The sequence below is a fragment of the Octopus sinensis genome, linkage group LG27 (genome assembly GCF_006345805.1).
Source record: "Octopus sinensis linkage group LG27, ASM634580v1, whole genome shotgun sequence".
NCBI lineage: Eukaryota > Metazoa > Mollusca > Cephalopoda > Octopoda > Octopodidae > Octopus > Octopus sinensis.
This window is the reverse complement of record NC_043023.1, coordinates 6800484-6822102: the sequence shown is the minus strand read 5'-3', so window position 1 is coordinate 6822102 and position 21619 is coordinate 6800484. Positions and strand designations below refer to the sequence as shown.

General features: G+C 36.9%; 1 protein-coding gene across 2 annotated transcripts in view; it reads right to left on the bottom strand.

The window, feature by feature from the left end:
• Positions 1-3804: 3804 nt before the first annotated feature.
• Positions 3805-21619, bottom strand: part of LOC115225387 (UDP-galactose/UDP-glucose transporter 7-like) — a 43175-nt gene continuing 25360 nt past the window's right edge. The window contains exons 2-4 of one of the 2 annotated variants that reach the window (XM_036513991.1): positions 7417-8728; positions 5502-6238; positions 3805-4627 (exon numbers count right to left, since the gene is read on the bottom strand). In XM_036513991.1, coding sequence (XP_036369884.1) covers positions 5529-6238; positions 7417-7852 — 1146 coding nt within the window. In that variant the 5' untranslated portion in view covers positions 7853-8728 and the 3' untranslated portion in view covers positions 3805-4627; positions 5502-5528. Of the gene's footprint in view, positions 4628-5490; positions 6239-7416; positions 8729-21619 lie in introns of those variants that run through there. The other variant, XM_029796344.2, reaches the window with a different exon arrangement.

The window sequence follows — 21619 nt, the reverse complement described above, 5'->3', positions numbered from 1 at the left end:
GTAATTATTCTATTGGTCACTTTTGCAGAACTGCTAGGTTATGGGGATGTTAACAAACCAACACCAATTGTCAAATGGTAGTGAGGGTCAAACACAAACACAAACATTTATCCTCAATGGGCTTCTTTCAGTTTCCAGCTGCCAAATCCACTCACAAGACTTTGATTGGCCTGAGATTCTGAGGCTATAGTACAAGACACTTGGCCACGGTCCAGTGGTCGATTCGCTCGACTAAAGGCGGTGCTCCAGCATGGCTACAGTCAAATGACTGAAACAAGTAAAAGAGTAATATCCACTCGGAATTTTCATTACCCTTAACTGCAGAAAACCATTTTATACACCAACCTATCTTTCGTTGCGGAATGTAAAAATTGAAATTGTCTGTAGAGAAATGTGAAGTTTATTGATGCAACATGGTTTGCAGAAAATACCAAGCCTTTTTTTGGGGGGTGGGTAGCCATTCAACATCCTTACTGGAATCACTATGAAATTTAAATTCACAGTAGGAGAGGCTGTGTGGTAAGTAGCTTGCTTACCAACCACATGGTTCCAGATTCAGTCCCACTGCGTAGCACCTTGGGCAAGGGTCTTCTACTATAGCCTCGGGCCGACCAAAGCCTTGTGAGTGGATTTGGTAGACGGAAACTGAAAAGAAGCCTGTCGTATATATGTATATATATAGGCATAGGAGTGGCTGTGTGGTAAGTAGCTTGCTTACCGACCACATGGCTCCGGGTTCAGTCCCACTGCGTGGCATCTTGGGCAAGTGTCTTCTACTATAGCCTCAGGCCAACCAAAGCCTTGTGAGTGAATTTGGTAGGCGGAAACTGAAAGAAGCCCGTTGCATATATGTATATATATATATGTGTGTGTGTGTGTGTGTATGTTGTGTGTGTGTGTTTGTCCCCCTAGCATCGCTTGACAAGCGATGCTGGTGTGTTTACGTCCCCGTAACTTAGCAGTTCGGCAAATGAGACTGATAGAATAAGTACTGGGCTTGCAAAGAATAAGTCCTGGGGTCGATATGATTCGAATAAAGGTGGTGCTCCAGCATGGCCACAGTCAAATGACCGAAACAAGTAAAAGAGTTCAAAGATTAAGACAAGATTTGGCTGCTATTTCTAACAAATTAAGGACTCCGTTATTTAATGTAATTAACCCATTTATTGAAAAACCAGATATATCCAGTCAAAATTTTGTTACCCTTAACTCCAGGAAGCAGTTTTATATACCAATCTGTTGTTTTATATCCCAGTCTTTTGTGGGGGAATGTCATATCTGGAATTATTTTCTGTTCAGATATGTCAAAGTTTATAGAAGTAAGTTGATTCACAGAAAGTACCAAATCTATATTTTGGTAGATATTTAGCATTCTTACTGGAATGAAAATTAAATTTAATTTCGCAATTTGGCATAGGAGTGGTTGTGTGGTAAGTAGCTTGCTTATGAGCTACATGGTTCCCGGTTCAGTCCCACTGCATGGCACCTTGGGCAAGTGTCTTCTACTAAAGCCTCGGGCTGACCAAAGCCTTGTGAGTCGATTTGGTAGACGGAAACTGAAAGAAGCCCGTCGTATATATGTATATATATGTATGTATGTGTATGTGTGTGTGTTTGTGCGTCTGTCCCCCTAGCATTGCTTGACAACCAATGCTGGTGTGTTTATGTCCCTGTCACTTAGCAGTTTGGCAAATGAGACTGATAGAATAAGTACTAGGCTTACAAAGAATAAGTCCTGGGGTCGATTTGCTCGACTAAAGGCGGTGCTCCAGCATGGCCACAGTCAATTGACTGAAACAAGTAAAAGAGTAAAGAGTAATTGATTTATGAAAGAAATTGTATACAGTGCCTAGGTGCACTACAAACCACTTAAAAACCTTTCCATCAAAATTCAATGTTGATTTAAGTTCCAGCTTAATAAAATCCCAAAGATATTTTATTGAATTCTTGAATCTTTTCTTAAGGAATGTCATATTTCAAATTATTTTTTTGTCGGAGATATTGTCAAGTTTATTGAGGTATTTTGACTGGAACAAAAATTCCAATTCTATTTTTTTTTTTTTTGGTAGGTAATTAAAAATCATTACTGAAATAACCATAAAATTTAATTTCACAGTGAAGGAGTTAAGACAGTAATCTCTGATTTGAGGGAGATTTGGCTGCTATTTCTAACAAATTAAGGACTATATTATTGAACCGATAATCGATGGATGCACGCAGCTGTCGAGTGGTACCTGCGTGAGCGGAAAAGACCACCCGGAAGACCTCCACGACGGTGGAGTGACGATTTCAAGAGGACGATTGGGATCACATGGATGAGAAAGGCGCGATCCAGAGAGGAGTGGACAGCGTGCTGTGACCAGCGGTGTCGAATGGACGCCTGACGGACTGGTCGGTCAAAGTGAAGTGATTATTGAATGTAAATAAATGTCTTTACTGCAGAAATCAGAAATATCCTGTTGCAATTTCATTATCTTAGGAAACAGTTTTATCTACCAAGCAATCTTCAGTTGAGGAATGTTATATTTGAAACCATTTTCTGTTCAGATATGTCAAGTTTATTTGAGGTAAGGTGGTTCACAGAAAATACCGAATCTATTCTTGGTAGATTTTTAACATCATTGCCGGAATAAAAGTGAAATTTAATTTTGCAGTTTAAGAGTTAAAGCAGAGCTTGCTGTGATTTGAGGGTGATTTGGCTGTTATGTACAAGGTGCTTTCCAACAGTTTTGTAACTTTTTTTTTAAAGCAACATAGGCGTAGGAGTGGCTGTGTGGTAAGTAGCTTGTTTACCAACCACATGGTTCTGGGTTCAGTCCCACTGCGGGGCACCTTGGGCAAGTGTCTTTAATATAGCCTCGGGCCGATCAAAGCCTTGTGAGTGGATTTGGTAGATGGAAACTGAAAGAAGCCTGTCGTATATATGTATATATATATGCGTGGGTGTGTCTGTGTTTGTCCCCCTAGCATTGCTTGACAACCGATGCTAGTGTGTTTATGTCCCCGTTGCTTAGCGGTTTGGCAAAAGAGACCGATAGAATAAGTACTGGGCTTACAAAAGTATAAGTCCCGGGGTCGAGTTGCTCGATTAAAAAAAAAAGGCGGTGCTCCAGCATGGCCGCAGTCAAATGACTGAAACAAGTAAAAGAGTAAAGAGAGTTATCGAAATCGAAATCAAATTCGATGATTGGCATCCATGCTAGTGGAGCGCTAAGAGTACCATCTGAGCGTGATCATTGCCAGGGCAACAAACTGGGTTCCATGCCGGTGGCACGTAAAAAACACCATTTGAGCATGATCATTACCTGCGTTGCCTTACTGGCACATGAAAAAACATTTAAGCGAGGTCATTGCTAGTGCCGCTGGACTGGCTTCTGTGCAGATAGCACATAAAAAGCACCATTTCAGTGTAGCCATTGCCAGTACCACCAAACTGGTCCTTGTGCCGGTGGCACGTAAAAGCACCCACTACACTCTCAGAGTGGTTGGCATTAGAAAGGGCATCCAGCTGTAGAAACTCTGCCAGATCCTCATCTTGTTTGTTGTTAACACAACGTTTCACCTGATGTACCCTCCAGCCTTCATCAGGTGTCTTGGGGAAATTTTGAACCTGGGTTCTCATTCCTAAGGTATTTTTCGATGTTATTATAATTATTATTATTATTATTATTATTATTATTATTATTACAACAACAACAACAATAATAATAACAACAACATCGAAGAATACCTTAGGAATGAGAACCCAGGTTCGAAATTTCCCCAAGACACCTGATGAAGGCTGGAGGGTATATCAGCCGAAACGTTGTGTTAACAACAAACAAGATGAGGACAAACATCAATCAAATGTAAATAATGTAAATAATGCACAGAGGATCCAACTTCGAAGGAGATTAGAGTTTTGTATTTCTTTGAAAATAAATAAATGTCCCTCTCTCTGATGAAGTCTTAAAACTTATGGAATGCACCTTGGATATAGTATAAAATGATAAACCATCACTGTCTCTGATATCATGAGATATCCTCGCATGGCATGTTGTATTGGTATATTACTGCTTATATATCACAAATATCCTTGAAAGAGCCACCTATGTTGTCATCTGTTGTCGTTTAATTCGACATCAGTCCTGATCCAGCAGGCCTATGATCAAAGACGCTCCAGCTGTGACCATTCCAACTTATATATAGAAAAAGTGTATCTAGGACTACATTATCTAATGTGTAGTATAGCAGTCAGTATTAGTAGTTATAGTTATATCATTTAGCCCCAAGTCAGTCCTGATCCAGCAGGTCATAGAACAAAGATGTTCCAACTGTGACCATCCCCTCTTTTATTCGAGCATAGTGTATCTAGGACAACATTATTAAATATGTCATGTAATAGTTAATATTAATGGTTTTGTAGTTGCTGTTTAGCCCCGGGACAGTTCTGATCCAGAAAATCCATGATCAAATGTGTTTCATCTGTGACCATCCTGTCTATGTATACCAAGGACTACATTAGTTTACGTGCAGTCGATTCTTTTCCAGAACATTGAGTGAGATTTGATGGCTATTTCTAGCAGGTCAAGCAACTATGTACTTGCTCGTTTTAGCTTCTGTAGTGTTGTTGCTGTTGTTGTTGTTGCCAGAGACATTTTCGCAACCAAACATCTTTGTCCTTATTTTTGTCAACGCTGCTCATGAAGTAGCAGCAGCAGTAGTAGTAGTAGTAGTAACAGTAATAGTTGCAGCAGCACCATTACAATCAGTTGTAGTAGTGGTGGTGATGGTGATAGTAGTAGTAGTAGTAGTAGTACCATCACAATCAGCTGTAGTGGTAGTGGTGATGGTGATAGTAGTAGTAGTAGTAGTAGTAGTAGTAGTACCATCACAATCAGCTGTAGTGGTAGTGGTGATGGTGATAGTAGTAGTAGTAGTAGTAGTAGTAGTAGTAGCACCATTACAATCAGTTGTTGTGGTAGTAGTAGTAGTACCATTACAATCAGCTGTAGTAGTGGTGGTAGTAGTAGTAGCAGTAGTAGTAGTAGTAGCAGCAGCATTACAATCAGTTGTAGTAGTGGTGGTGGTGGTAGTGGTGGTAGTAGTGGTAGTAGTAGTAGTACCACCATTACAGTCAGCTGTAGTAGTAGTTGTGGTAGTGGTGTTAGAAGTAGAGCAGCAGTGGTAATAGTGGTGGTGGTGGTAGTTTTGAGCTTATCAGTGGCACCACAACATCCAAAAATCTTTGCTGACATTTCGTTGCCCTTATTGTTGTTGTTGTTCTTCTTCTTATCACAGACATTTCAGCAACAAAACAGAGAAAAAAAATCTTTGTCCATAATTTTTTTGCTGTCAGCAGAGTTGTCATCGCGGTTGTTTTTGCCATCGGCCATGTTGTTCTTGTCATCACAGATGTTGCAACAACAAAACAGAAAAAAAAAAAAAAATCTTCGTCAATAATTTTGCTGTCAGCACAGGTGTCATTGCTTTCGCTTTTGTCATCATTCATGTTGTTGTTATTATTGTTATTCGCACAAGCCTTCTCGTTACCGATTCGTCACATTCACCGCCACTGTTGTTGCCGTTGGCGACGAATGAGAAGATTCTGAGGACACCGTCATCGTTTCTGTCGAAGATGTCTCGCTTTTTGTGCCGTCAGTGTTATTATTGTCGGTGTTGGTGGAGGTGTTTTCCTTCTGTGATGACGAATGAAGCCGTTCTAAGTCTTCCATGGAGGCGAGGCTGGCGACCTTCTTCAAGTGTCCGAGAAGATCTATGTGTTTGCGGTCAACATATTTTGCGACGACGTAGAGCAACGATCCACAGAGGTTTAACGAGATCCCCAGTTTTGTCAGCAGGTTCGGACTGACCCCGCCAAACGTGAATACACCGATTAGGGTCTGTGCCAGGGCCTTCATGCCCCCAACCACGCTGGTCGTCAACGCTGACGTGTGATTAGTACAGAGGAAGAGGGAATAATTGAGAAGGATCCCACAGAGGGCAATGACAATAAGGGTCAGGATGAATGGTTTGTGGTTTGCATGAAGAAAAACTGCAACCTGTTGCGCCTCGCCACTCACAAGTAGCGCCATCGTGAGGAGGGGCAGCGAGTTGATGCTGTTCAACAGCAGGATATGCAGCGTGTTGCTGCTGGTCTCTGTGTACTGTTGCACCAGGAGCAGATACAGGGCCTGCGTCATGTTGCTCAGCCCACCAGATAAATAGCCGCCGAAGTGGAACTTGAGGTCACCAGACCCTGAAAGGAGAAAAAAAGAAGGGGATAAAAGAAGAGAAGTGGTTGTTATTCTGAAGACAAGGAAGAGTAGTGGGAAGAGGTGAAAGAAGAAGAAGAGTAACAAACAAGAAAATAAAGTAACAAACCACTACTACTACTAATAGTAATAATAATCCTTTTCTATTATAGGCGCAAAGCCTGAAATATTACATTGACCCCAGTACTCAACTGGTACTTATTTTATCAAGCCTGAGAGGATGAAAAGCAAAGTTGACCTCAGCATAATAATAATAATAATGATAATAAATGCCCTGATGCAGTACCAGGCAGTGGCTCTCATGGCTTCTGATCTTAACTGATTGGAAGTGTTATCATGTACATTGTTTTGTCTTGGTATAAAAGATGGGCTACAGCAAATATTCTGCTCAATACCACAGATTTGCTTGTCAGTTGTTTGACCATAACCAGTTGAGTGTGTCCCTTAGTGGCTGACGATATGTGCATCTCTGATCACGAGCAGAAGTAGTGAGGGAGCATCATAGCCATGTATTGAGAGGGATTCTTAGGGGTTTGGATAATTCACCTCTGGAAACATGGGTGTTTCGTTCAACATCCTTAAACAACCTTTATTCAGGGACATTTTGAGTAGGATGGGCTACTCGACCAGAAGAAAATTCTAACTGGGCCCCACCTGCAAGGTCACGTGCTGTTTATCTTGATATGAGATCACCATGTCGCACACGTATGGTTGTGATACATGTGCCTGGTGTACCCTTATCAGATGGCTAGTCATGATGGGTATATTGGGTTTCGTATATTTTACCCCAGTGTCACTTTGATGGCATGAACTGCTCTCTCACTCAATAATAATAATAATAATAATAATGAGGAGGAGGAGGAGAAGAAATTGAAGAAGAAGAAGAAGTGAAAGAAGAAGAGAAAGAAGAAGAGAAAGAAGAAGAAGAGAAAGAAGAAGAAGAAGAAGAAGAAGAAGAGAAGAAGAAGAAGAAGAGAAAGAAGAAGAAGAAGAAGAAGAGAAAGAAGAAATTGAAAAAAAAGAAAAAAGGTGAAGTAGGAGAATAAGAAAGTGATGAAGAAAGAATGACAACAAGAAAGTGAAGAACAAAAGGAAGAAAATGAAGGAAAAAATAAGGAGAAGAAGAAAAGAAGAATGAGAGTGATGTTGGAAAGGTACTCACCTGCAACGACGCAGCCGACCGTTAGAAGGATGATGGAGATGAGAGTGAGGAATGATGGCCAGCTCTTGCGTAGCAGAATCACGGAGAGGAGGAGAGTGGCGAGTGGCACGCAGCGCTTGAGGACACCATACATTGCGACGTTCATGTGGCTGAGCGAGAACAGACCAAGCACTGAGTTCGCTGCGTAGAATACAGCCGGGAGGAGGAAGAGGCGACCGTCTTTGAAGGTGTACGACGGGATGGAGACGAGCTGGGTGGCGCGCAGCGCATACAGTAGCACCACCGTTAGTGACATCTGCACCACCATGATGCACATCGGGAAGTGAAAGCCGTACGTGTCCATGAGGATTTTGTTGAGGAAAGCCATCAGCACCGAACAGGTGCCATAGAAAAAGGCAGCTGCAACACCTTTTACATAGCTCGTTTTCCCGCCCATTACTGCACCTTTGCTTCAACACAGGTGTGACAACATTTACAATTACGAGAACGTTAAGTAATTATATGGCGTTGACAGTGCACATTAGCTTCAAATGCAGTTTATTTCTGTAGTTTTCATACAAAATCTACATAAATACGCACTTATTCTTAAAGTACAGTTTTCAGTGAAAATCAATGAAGCCTTAGAATAAATTACACTATGGTGCACTTTAAATGCAGATTTTTATGCAGCCTTTAGTAAAACACTAATTATATTCACATGTACGTTTTACCTTCAAATACAGTTCTTGGTGTAAATTACTGACATTAGATAATGGCTCATGTAATATGATACACTTTACCTTCAAATTAAGTTTTTTGTACAAATTTTAGCATAAAAGAACTAATTCATACACACGAGTGCACGTCATCTTCAAATGCATTTTTCAGTGCGGATCTCTGATCCAGTGTCACATTTACTATAAATGCACTTTTTGTGCAGTTCATTATTTCACAAAACTGTTCAAAGCTTAAGCTGCTCAGATATTTCTGATGTATTTTTCTGCATATTTCTAAAGCAAGCTTGTCTATATTTCCAGGATTACTGATCCAATCTTTTGCATATTCCTCTGCATTTTATAAGATGTTTGACATGCAATTTATGGTGCAGTTTGTTTGAAGCTTCTGCGTTGTTTTAATGCACTTTTTGCATCTGCTTTTAAAGCATCAATTTTTCTCTTTTTAGCGCATAATGAAATTTATGAAATGGTTTGAATGTAGGAATATGTGCAGTTGCAGACTTTGGTGCAGAGCGTCGTGATAATGCAGCATGATGAAGCTTGGTTTGCAGCAGACGGTACATCATTGATGGTAGAAGCGGCAAATTACCAAATAACTGTAAATATGGAATAAAAATTAATAAAACTTTGAAAAACATTCTTGTAATAATGATTGAATTGTTTGTCCGGAAAGTTCTTGCCAATTTTTAAAGGAAAGAAAATGGTTGATAAATACTTGCCATTACATTTTTAATCAACCAAATATGAACCATTATGTTGCACAATGCATCTCCATCTTTCCTTTAACTTGAAAATACCCTCTTCCCAGAATTGAGGTGGTTTCATGGCAAAGAATTCATCAAGGTTTCTTTTTACGTCATCCAAAGAATTGAAATTTTTACCATTAAGACTATTCTGCAGAGACCTGAATGAGTGGAAGTCCGAAGGAGCAATATCTGGTGAATATGGAGGGTGGGGTAACACATCCCAGCCGAGCTGCAGCAATTTTTGTCTGGTTCCCAAAGCATCAAGTGCCGCAAATGAACTTTCTTATCTTCCATTTTAAAGGGTTACAGAATTAACACAGGTTATAGGAACATAAACCTTCTTCCATGAAAAGATAGCTTAAACTGTGCTCTAAATGGAGGTGTAGTCAAATCCTATTTTAAGGACTCAAACATGTTGTAAAGTAAGTCGAAAGGTAAGCTGCAATAAATCGGCATGAACTTTCCGGACAACCCAATATTAATTAGTATGTAACAATAAAGGATCCATATATAGAAATATGTAAAAAAATAACAAGCACCAAGAGAGTGCAAACCCCTGCCAAGGCAACACCAATGTCCCCTTAATGATTAGCCAGAGAAGATTTTTAAAAGGAAAATATCTGAAATACATTCAACTGCTCTCACAAATGAGAATATTAAAAATGAACCTGACTGCTCTCAAAAATTAATTAAAAAAAAAAAACAGGAAAAATAATCCCAAATCCTTGTCTGGTACTGGATCGATCCCAAAATCTAATCAGTTCGTGTCAGTCACGAGGCCAAACATCCATGAAAGTTTCATCTGAATCCATCCAGCGGTTCTTGAGATATTTTGTCCATGGACAAAACAAACAAACACAACTGAAAACAATACCACTGCCTTTGCTAAAGCGGAGGTAATAAATAAGTATTACATTTGACAGAGTAATCTGAATGAAAACCCCCACCAAGGCAACACCAACATCCTCACAACGATTAGCCAGAGATGATTTTTAAAATGAGAATATCTGAAATAAACTCGACCGCTCTTCCAAACTAAGATGAACCAGTCCGCTCTCAAAAATTAAGTAAAAAAACAGGAAAAATAATCCAGAATCCTTGTCCAGTACTGGATTTATCCCAAAATCTAATCAGTTCTTGCCAGTCACGGGACCAAACATTCCTGAAAGTTTCATCTGAATCCATCCATCAGTTCTTGAGATATTTTGTCCACAGACAAAACAAATTTGATTGAAAACAAATAATAATAATAATAATAATTATTATTGAGATAATAATAATCCTTTCTACTAAAGTCACAACGCCTGCAATTTGGGGGAAGGGGACTAGTCGACTACATCAACCCTAGTGTTTTACTGGTACTTAATTTATCAATCCTGAGAGGATGAAAGGCAAAGTTGACTCCAGTGCAATTTGAACTCAGAACATAAAGATGGGCAAAATTCCACCAAGCATTTTGCCTGGTATGCTAATGATTCTGCCAGCTCGTTGCTTTAATGATAATAAATGCCCTGATGCAGTACCAGGCAGTGGCTCTCATGGCTTCTGATCTTAACTGATTGGAAGTGTTATCATGTACATTGTTTTGTCTTGGTACAAAGGTGGTGAGCTGGCAGAAACATTAGCACACCGGGCGAAATGCTTAGCGGTATTTCGTCTGTCGTTACGTTGTGAGTTCAAATTCCGCCAAGGTCAACTTTGCCCTTCATCTTTTTGGGGTCGATAAATTAAGTACCAGTTACGCACTGGAGTCGATGTAATCGACTTAATACCTATGTCTGTCCTTGTTCATCCCCTCTATGTTTAGCCCCTTGTGGGTAGTAAAGAAATAGATATAAAAGATGGGCTACAGCAAATATTCTGCTCAATACCACAGATTTGCTTGTCAGTTACTTGACCTTAACCAGTTGAGCATGTCACTTAGTGGCTGACAATATGTGCATCTCTGATCATGAGCAGAAGTAGTGGGGGAGCATCATAGCCATGAGTTGAGAGGGATTCTTATTCAGGAACCTTTTGAGCAGGATGGGCTACTCGACCAGAAGAAAATTTGATGGCATGCACTGCTCTCTCACTCAATAATAATAATAATAATAATAATAATCCTGTCTACATTGTTTTGTCTTGGTATAAAAGATGGGCTACAGCAAATATTCTGCTCAATACCACAGATTTGCTTGTCAGTTGTTGGACTTTAACCAGTTGAGCATGTCTATTAGTGGCTGACAATATGTGCGTCTCTGATCACGAGCAGAAGTAGTGGGGGAGCATCATAGTCACGTGCTGAGGGGAATTCTTTGAGGTTTGAATAATTCACTTCTGGAAACATTGGAGCTTTGGTCAACATCCCTAAACAACTCTTATTCAAGGACCTTTTGAACTGGATGGGCTTCACAACCTGCAGAAAATTCTAACTGGGCCCCACCTGCAAGGTCATGCACTGTTTATCTTGATATGAAATCATCATGTTTTGCATGTATGGTTGTGATACCCTTATTAATAATAATGTTGCGTTTGAACAGCTATGCTACATGGCTGTGAAACAAGGGATATGACAGCCGAGGACTTGTGTAGGCTTGCAAAAAATGAAGCCAGTATGCTTCTCTGAATGTGCAATGTCAGTGTGCATGTTCAACAGAGTGTAAGCATCTTGAGAGAAGAGTTAGGCATAAGAGGAATGTGATGTGGTCTGCAAGAGAGACGACTGCGCTGGTATGGTCATGTGATGTATATGGATGAAGACAGCTGTATAAAGTGCTGATCTCTAACTGTGGAGGGAACTTGTGGTAGGGGTTGACCCAGGAAGACATGGGATGAGGTGGTGAATCATGATCTTTGAGCCTCACAGAGGCAATGACTAATGACAGAGACCTTTAGTGATATGCTGTGCTTGAGAAGCCCAATCAAGTCGAGTGAAAGCATAGTCATGGCTGATGCTAGAGTCGCATAACTGGCACCCATGCTGGTGGCACGTAAAGAGCACATTTTGAGCATTGGGCTTCACAGAGGCAAAGTGGCTGAGTTCCTTTTAAACATTGGGCCTCACAGAGGCAAAGTGGTCGAGTTCCTTTTAAACATTGGGCCTCACAGAGGCAAAGTGGTCGAGTTCCTTTCAAACATTGGGCCTCACAGAGGCAAAGTGGTCGAGTTCCTTTTAAACATTGGGCCTCACAGAGGCAAAGTGGTTGAGTTCCTTTCAAGTGTTGGGCCTCACAGAGGCAAAGTGGTTGAGTTCCTTTTAAACTTTGGGCCTCACAGAGGCAAAGTGGTCGAGTTCCTTTTAAACATTGGGCCTCACAGAGGCAAAGTGGTCGAGTTCCTTTCAAGTGTTGGGCCTCACAGAGGCAAAGTGGTTGAGTTCCTTTCGAGTGTTGGGCCTCACGGAGGCAACGACCCTTGGCATTAAGCCATGCTTGAGTATGCAAACCAAGCAAAACCACAGTTGTGGCAGATACCGGTGTAATGCACGTAAAAGCACCCATTACACTCTCAGAGTGGTTGGCATTAGGAAGGGCATCTTGATCTTTACCCTTTGAACAGCAGATCGAGAAATTAATTTTTTGTAACTAAACACTTCCAAACTTCGGACACTGGTAGAATGTGTCATATAAAACCTGTTTTACTCTTAGCAATTTTGAGAAAAGTTTCTATTTACGAAGTAATTTCATGACAAAGTAGTCCTATTTTGGTAATTTCAACCAATCAATGATGTGTATTCAGCTGAATAAAATTACTGTCAACAACAATTATCGGCATTGTATATTTTGTTTGTCACTCTTAATTATGACATATTTCATCTCAGTCATGTTTGTATGAATAAATGAGTCTATCTGAAACATGTTTACTTCATGGCACCACCATAATCGTTTGTGCATTTCTACTGCTTTTTAGGGTTTTTTTCCTGTTTTTCAGTTACTATTTTCGGAAAGACTTTTTTGCCCCTACTCCACTTCCCCTCCAATTTCTTCATTTTTCACTTTTTTCCATAACTCTAAACCTAAAATCCCAACCCAAACCCTAACCCTAAAATCCCAACCCTAACCCTAAAATCGTAACCTTAACCCCCTAAAGCTAAAACCAGTACAAACACATGAATGATGTCGTAAATAACAGTGACAAACGAATTATACACTGCTGATAGTTGTTATTGAGAAACAGCGGCAATGATTTTATTCAGCTGAATACACATCATAAATACAAATATATATATTTTCTTTTATTCTTTTATGTGTTTCAGCCATTCAACTGAGGCCATGCTGGAGCACTACCTTTAGTCAAACAAATCAGCCCCAGGAGTGATTCTATCGTTCTCTTTTGCCAAACCACTAAGTTACGGGGGACATAAACACGCCAACATCAGTTGTCAAGAGATGGTGGAGGGACAAACGCAAACACACACACAAATATATACATACATACATACACACATATATATATATAATATTAGGGAGTAAATCCAAACTTACAGGGAAAAATTAGATTTAGGATTAAATCAAATTTCACAGTATAAATATAAATTATATTAGAGATAAAACCACTATTAGGCAAATTAATTATATTTACTTTTATGTTTTAGTTTATGTTTTTCACTGTTTGATTTGCCTAAGAGTGGTTTTATCTCTAATATAATTTATATATATATATATACATATATATACTCACGGAGTGGTTGGCGTTAGGAAGGGCATCCAGCCATAGAAACACTGCCAGATCAGACTGGGCCTGATGCAGCCTTCTGGCTTCACAGACCCCAGTTGAACCGTCCAACCCATGCTAGCATGGAAAGCAGACGCTAAATGATGATGATATATATATGTAGATGACGGGCTTCTTTCAGTTTCCATCTACCAAATAAACTCACAAGGCTTTGGTCGGCCTGAGGCTATAGTAGAAGACACTTGCCCAAGGTGCCATGCAGTGGGACTGAACCCGGAACCACGTAGGTTGGTAAGCAAGCTACTTACCACACACCCACTCCTATGCCTATATATATATATATATATATATATATATATATAAATCAAATAAAAAAAATAAAAAAATAAAAATCAAAATCGATCAACATCAATGGAATTTGTAGTTGTAGTACCAGTGCCGGTGACAAGTAAGCGAACCATCCGATCGTGGCCGTTGCCAGCGCCGCCCCGACTGGCCTCGTGCCGGTGGCACGTAAAAAGCACCATCCGTCTGTGGCCGTCTGCCAGCCTCACCTGGCCCCCGTGCCGGTGGCACGTAAAAAGCACCATCTGTCCATGGCCGTCTGCCAGCTCCGTCTGGCACCTGTGCGGGTGGCACGTAAAAAGCACCCACTACACTCACGGAGTGGTTGGCATTAGGAAGGGCATCCAGCCATAGAAACACTGCCAGATCAGACTGGAGCCTGGTGCAGCCTTCGGGCTCCCCAGACCCCAGTTGAACCGTCCAACCCATGCTAGCATGGAAAGCAGACGCTAAATGATGATGATATATATATGTAGATGACGGGCTTCTTTCAGTTTCCATCTACCAAATAAACTCACAAGGCTTTGGTCGGCCTGAAGCTATAGTAGAAGACACTTGCCCAAGGTGCCACGCAGTGGGAATGAACCCGGAACCATGTAGGTTGGTAAGCAAGCTACTTACCACACACCCACTCCTACGCCTATATATATATATATATATATATATATATACAGGCACAAACATTGCTTCCCAATCTACATGGTTATATATATATATATATACACACACACACACTATTATATTTAAAATACCTTTGAAGGTCGCTGGCAATGTACCACATAAAAAACCGAGTCACGCATGTTTGATGACAAGCAGTAACTGAATTCAACGTCAATAAAACTATTAAAATTCAGGAAAATAATGGAAAAAGTAGATGCAAATATATACTAATAATATCAAGTCAGAATGATATTTTGTTTAACAGTCACCAACCTGCAGTTTTCTCTGATGAAAGTAGCAATATAATTTTCACGCTTTCTAATGAAATGTTTTTTGTGGACACATGTGTTAGCCGTTTGTCATTACACATCAGTCGTTAATCACAATAATAGCCATCTGGATGGGATTTTATGTCTGATAAAGTCAAAATGTTTTTTTAAGTGTCTGATCTCAAATGGAGATATTTAAATAAATGTATATGAATGGTAATTTATGGAAATGAATATGTATATATGTATATGCATGCATACAAACTTACATATCTGTCTGTCTATTCGTGTGTGCGAGTATGTGTGTGTATACGTGGAAGATGGTCATTAACCCTTTTGGTACCAACCTGGCTGAAACCGGTTCTGGCTCTGAGTATAAATGTCTTGTTTTCATAAGTTCTGAATTAAAATCTTCCACCAAACCTTAGTCACAATTTATGTTCCTAACACTAGCTTAATGATAACTAGGTTATTTTACTAAATTCTTTGTTATATTTAAAGTATTTGAAAGAAACACAGAGCATCTCAAAATAAATACAGTAATGAAAGGGTTAAAATATATAATAGAGAAACAATTCTTAACCCTTTTGGTACCAACCCTGCTAAAACCGGTTCTGGCTCTGTACTACAAATGTTTTCTTTGCATAAGTTTTGAATAAAAATCTTCCACCAAACCTTAGTCACAATTTATGTTTCTAACACTAGATGAATGATAACTAAGTTATTTTACTAAATTCTTTCTTATATTTAAAATTAATTGAAAGAAACACAGAGCATCTCAAAATAAATACAGTAACGAAAGGGTTAAGATATATAATAGAGAAACAATTCTTAACCCTTTTGATACCAACCCTGCTAAAACCAGCTGTGGCTCTGTACTACAAATGTTTTGTTTGCATAAGTTTTGAATTAAAATCTTCCACCAAACCTTAGTCACAATTTATGCTCCTAACACTAGCTTAATGATAACTAAGTTATTTTACTAAATTCTGTGTTATATTTAAAGTAATTGAAAGAAACACAGAGCATCTTAACAGAAATACAGTAACAAAAGGCTTAAAATATATAATAGAGAAACAATTCTTAACCCTTTTGATACCAACCCAGCTGAAACCAGCTGTGGCTCTGAGTACAAACGTCTTGTTATAAGTTCTGAATTAAAATCTTCCACCAAACCTTAGTCACAATTTATGTTTCTAACACTAGATGAATGATAACTAAGTTATTTTACTAAATTCTTTCTTATATTTAAAATTAATTGAAAGAAACACAGAGCATCTCAAAATAAATACAGTAACGAAAGGGTTAAGATATATAATAGAGAAACAATTCTTAACCCTTTTGTGACAAACCCTGCTGAAACTGGTTCTGGCTCTGTAGTATAAATGTCTTGTTTTCGTAAGTTCTGAATAAAAATCTTTCACCAAGCCTTAGTCACAATTTATGTTCCTAACACTAGTTTAATGATAACTAAGTTATTTTACTAAATTCTTTGTTATATTTAGAATTAATTGAAAGAAACAGAACATCTCAACAGGAATATGGTAACAAAAGGATTAAGATATATAACAGAGAAACAATTCTTAACCCTTTTGGTACCAACCCTGCTAAAACCAGCTGTGGCTCTGTACTACAAATGTTTTGTTTGCATAAGTTTTGAATTAAAATCTTCCACCAAACCTTAGTCACAATTTATGCTCCTAACACTAGCTTAATGATAACTAAGTTATTTTACTAAATTCTGTGTTATATTTAAAGTAATTGGAAGAAACACAGAGCATCTTAACAGAAATACAGTAACAAAAGGCTTAAAATATATAATAGAGAAACAATTCTTAACCCTTTTGATACCAACCCAGCTGAAACCAGCTGTGGCTCTGAGTACAAACGTCTTGTTATAAGTTCTGAATTAAAATCTTCCACCAAACCTTAGTCACAATTTATGTTCTAACACTAGATGAATGATAACTAAGTTATTTTACTAATTCTTTCTTATATTTAAAATTAATTGAAAGAAACACAGAGCATCTCAAAATAAATACAGTAACGAAAGGGTTAAGATATATAATAGAGAAACAATTCTTAACCCTTTTGTGACAAACCCTGCTGAAACTGGTTCTGGCTCTGTAGTATAAATGTCTTGTTTTCGTAAGTTCTGAATAAAAATCTTTCACCAAGCCTTAGTCACAATTTATGTTCCTAACACTAGTTTAATGATAACTAAGTTATTTTACTAAATTCTTTCTTATATTTAAAATTAATTGAAAGAAACACAGAGCATCTCAAAATAAATACAGTAACGAAAGGGTTAAAATATATAATAGAGAAACAATTCTTAACCCTTTTGTGACCAAACCTGCTAAAACCGGTTCTGGCTCTGTACTACAAATGTCTTGTTTTCATAAGTTTTGAATTAAAATCTTCCACCAAACCTTAGTCACAATTTATGCTCCTAACACTAGCTTAATGATAACTAAGTTATTTTACTAAATTCTGTGTTATATTTAAAATTAATTGAAAGAAACACAGAGCATCTCAAAATAAATACAGTAACGAAAGGCTTAAAATATATAATAGAGAAACAATTCTTAACCCTTTTGATACAACCCAGCTGAAACCAGCTGTGGCTCTGAGTACAAACGTCTTGTTATAAGTTCTGAATTAAAATCTTCCACCAAACCTTAGTCACAATTTATGTTTCTAACACTAGATGAATGATAACTAAGTTATTTTACTAAATTCTTTCTTATATTTAAAATTAATTGAAAGAAACACAGAGCATCTCAAAATAAATACAGTAACGAAAGGCTTAAAATATATAATAGAGAAACAATTCTTAACCCTTTTGATACCAACCCAGCTGAAACCAGCTGTGGCTCTGAGTACAAACGTCTTGTTATAAGTTCTGAATTAAAATCTTCCACCAAACCTTAGTCACAATTTATGTTTCTAACACTAGATGAATGATAACTAAGTTATTTTACTAAATTCTTTCTTATATTTAAAATTAATTGAAAGAAACACAGAGCATCTCAAAATAAATACAGTAACGAAAGGGTTAAAATATATAATAGAGAAACAATTCTTAACCCTTTTGTGACCAACCCAGCTGAAACCAGCTGTGGCTCTGAGTACAAACGTCTTGTTATAAGTTCTGAATTAAAATCTTCCACCAAACCTTAGTCACATTTATGTTTCTAACACTAGATGAATGATAACTAAGTTATTTTACTAAATTCTTTCTTATATTTAAAATTAATTGAAAGAAACACAGAGCATCTCAAAATAAATACAGTAACGAAAGGCTTAAAATATATAATAGAGAAACAATTCTTAACCCTTTTGATACCAACCCAGCTGAAACCAGCTGTGGCTCTGAGTACAAACGTCTTGTTATAAGTTCTGAATTAAAATCTTCCACCAAACCTTAGTCACAATTTATGTTTCTAACACTAAATGAATGATAACTAAGTTATTTACTAAATTCTTTCTTATATTTAAAATTAATTGAAAGAAACACAGAGCATCTCAAAATAAATACAGTAACGAAAGGGTTAAAATATATAATAGAGAAACAATTCTTAACCCTTTTGTGACCAACCCAGCTGAAACCAGCTGTGGCTCTGAGTACAAACGTCTTGTTATAAGTTCTGAATTAAAATCTTCCACCAAACCTTAGTCACAATTTATGTTTCTAACACTAGATGAATGATAACTAAGTTATTTTACTAAATTCTTTCTTATATTTAAAATTAATTGAAAGAAACACAGAGCATCTCAAAATAAATACAGTAACGAAAGGGTTAAAATATATAATAGAGAAACAATTCTTAACCCTTTTGTGACCAACCCAGCTGAAACCAGCTGTGGCTCTGAGTACAAACGTCTTGTTATAAGTTCTGAATTAAAATCTTCCACCAAACCTTAGTCACAATTTATGTTTCTAACACTAGATGAATGATAACTAAGTTATTTTACTAAATTCTTTCTTATATTTAAAATTAATTGAAAGAAACACAGAGCATCTCAAAATAAATACAGTAACGAAAGGTTAAAATATATAATAGAGAAACAATTCTTAACCCTTTTGATACCAACCCAGCTGAAACCAGCTGTGGCTCTGAGTACAAACGTCTTGTTATAAGTTCTGAATTAAAATCTTCCACCAAACCTTAGTCACAATTATGTTTCTAACACTAGATGAATGATAACTAAGTTATTTTACTAAATTCTTTGTTATATTTAAAATTAATTGAAAGAAACACAGAGCATCTCAAAATAAATACAGTAACGAAAGGGTTAAAATATATAATAGAGAAACAATTCTTAACCCTTTTGATACCAACCCAGCTGAAACCAGCTGTGGCTCTGAGTACAAACGTCTTGTTATAAGTTCTGAATTAAAATCTTCCACCAAACCTTAGTCACAATTTATGTTTCTAACACTAGATGAATGATAACTAAGTTATTTTACTAAATTCTTTCTTATTTAAAATTAATTGAAAGAAAACAGAGCATCTCAAAATAAATACAGTAACGAAAGGGTTAAAATATATAATAGAGAAACAATTCTTAACCCTTTTGTGACCAACCCAGCTGAAACCAGCTGTGGCTCTGAGTACAAACGTCTTGTTATAAGTTCTGAATTAAAATCTTCCACCAAACCTTAGTCACAATTTATGTTCTAACACTAGATGAATGATAACTAAGTTATTTTACTAAATTCTTTCTTATTTAAAATTAATTGAAAGAAACACAGAGCATCTCAAAATAAATACAGTAACGAAAGGCTTAAAATATATAATAGAGAAACAATTCTTAACCCTTTTGATACCAACCCAGCTGAACCCAGCTGTGGCTCTGAGTACAAACGTCTTGTTATAAGTTCTGAATTAAAATCTTCCACCAAACCTTAGTCACAATTTATGTTTCTAACACTAGATGAATGATAACTAAGTTATTTTACTAAATTCTTTCTTATATTTAAAATTAATTGAAAGAAACACAGAGCATCTCAAAATAAATACAGTAACGAAAGGGTTAAAATATATAATAGAGAAACAATTCTTAACCCTTTTTTGACCAACCCAGCTGAAACCAGCTGTGGCTCTGAGTACAAACGTCTTGTTATAAGTTCTGAATTAAAATCTTCCACCAAACCTTAGTCACAATTTATGTTTCTAACACTAGATGAATGATAACTAAGTTATTTTACTAAATTCTTTCTTATATTTAAAATTAATTGAAAGAAACACAGAGCATCTCAAAATAAATACAGTAACGAAAGGCTTAAAATATATAATAGAGAAACAATTCTTAACCCTTTTGATACCAACCCAGCTGAAACCAGCTGTGGCTCTGAGTACAAACGTCTTGTTATAAGTTCTGAATTAAAATCTTCCACCAACCTTAGTCACAATTTATGTTTCTAACACTAGATGAATGATAACTAAGTTATTTTACTAAAATTCTTATATTTAAAATTAATTGAAAGAAACACAGAGCATCTCAAAATAAATACAGTAACGAAAGGGTTAAAATATATAATAGAGAAACAATTCTTAACCCTTTTGTGACCAACCCAGCTGAAACCAGCTGTGGCTCTGAGTACAAACGTCTTGTTATAAGTTCTGAATTAAAATCTTCCACCAAACCTTAGTCACAATTTATGTTTCTAACACTAGATGAATGATAACTAAGTTATTTTACTAAATTCTTTCTTATATTTAAAATTAATTGAAAGAAACACAGAGCATCTCAAAATAAATACAGTAACGAAAGGGTTAAAATATATAATAGAGAAACAATTCTTAACCCTTTTGTGACAAACCCTGCTGAAACTGGTTCTGGCTCTGTAGTATAATGTCTTGTTTTATAAGTTCTGAATAAAAATCTTCACCAAGCCTTAGTCACAATTTATGTTCTAACACTAGTTTAATGATAACTAAGTTATTTTACTAAATTCTTTGTTATATTTAAAATTAATTGAAAGAAACACAGAGCATCTCAAAATAAATACAGTAATGAAAGGGTTAAAATATATAATAGAGAAACAATTCTTAACCCTTTTGTGACCAAACCTGCTAAAACCGGTTCTGGCTCTGTACTACAAATGTTTTGTTTGCATAAGTTTTGAATTAAAATCTTCCACCAAACCTTAGTCACAATTTATGTTTCTAACACTAGATGAATGATAACTAAGTTATTTTACTAAATTCTGTGTTATATTTAAAGTAATTGAAAGAAACACAGAGCATCTCAACAGAAATACAGTAACAAAAGGCTTAAAATATATAATAGAGAAACAATTCTTAACCCTTTTGATACCAACCCAGCTGAAACCAGCTGTGGCTCTGAGTACAAACGTCTTGTTATAAGTTCTGAATTAAAATCTTCCACCAAACCTTAGTCACAATTTATGTTTCTAACACTAGATGAATGATAACTAAGTTATTTTACTAATCTTCTTTATATTTAAAATTAATTGAAAAAAACACAGAGCATCTCAAAATAAATACAGTAACGAAAGGGTTAAGATATATAATAGAGAAACAATTCTTAACCCTTTTGTGACAAACCCTGCTGAAACTGGTTCTGGCTCTGTAGTATAAATGTTGTTTTCGTAAGTTCTGAATAAAAATCTTCACCAAGCCTTAGTCACAATTTATGTTCTAACACTAGTTTAATGATAACTAAGTTATTTTACTAAATTCTTTCTTATATTTAAAATTAATTGAAAGAAACACAGAGCATCAAAATAAATACAGTAACGAAAGGGTTAAGATATATAATAGAGAAACAATTCTTAACC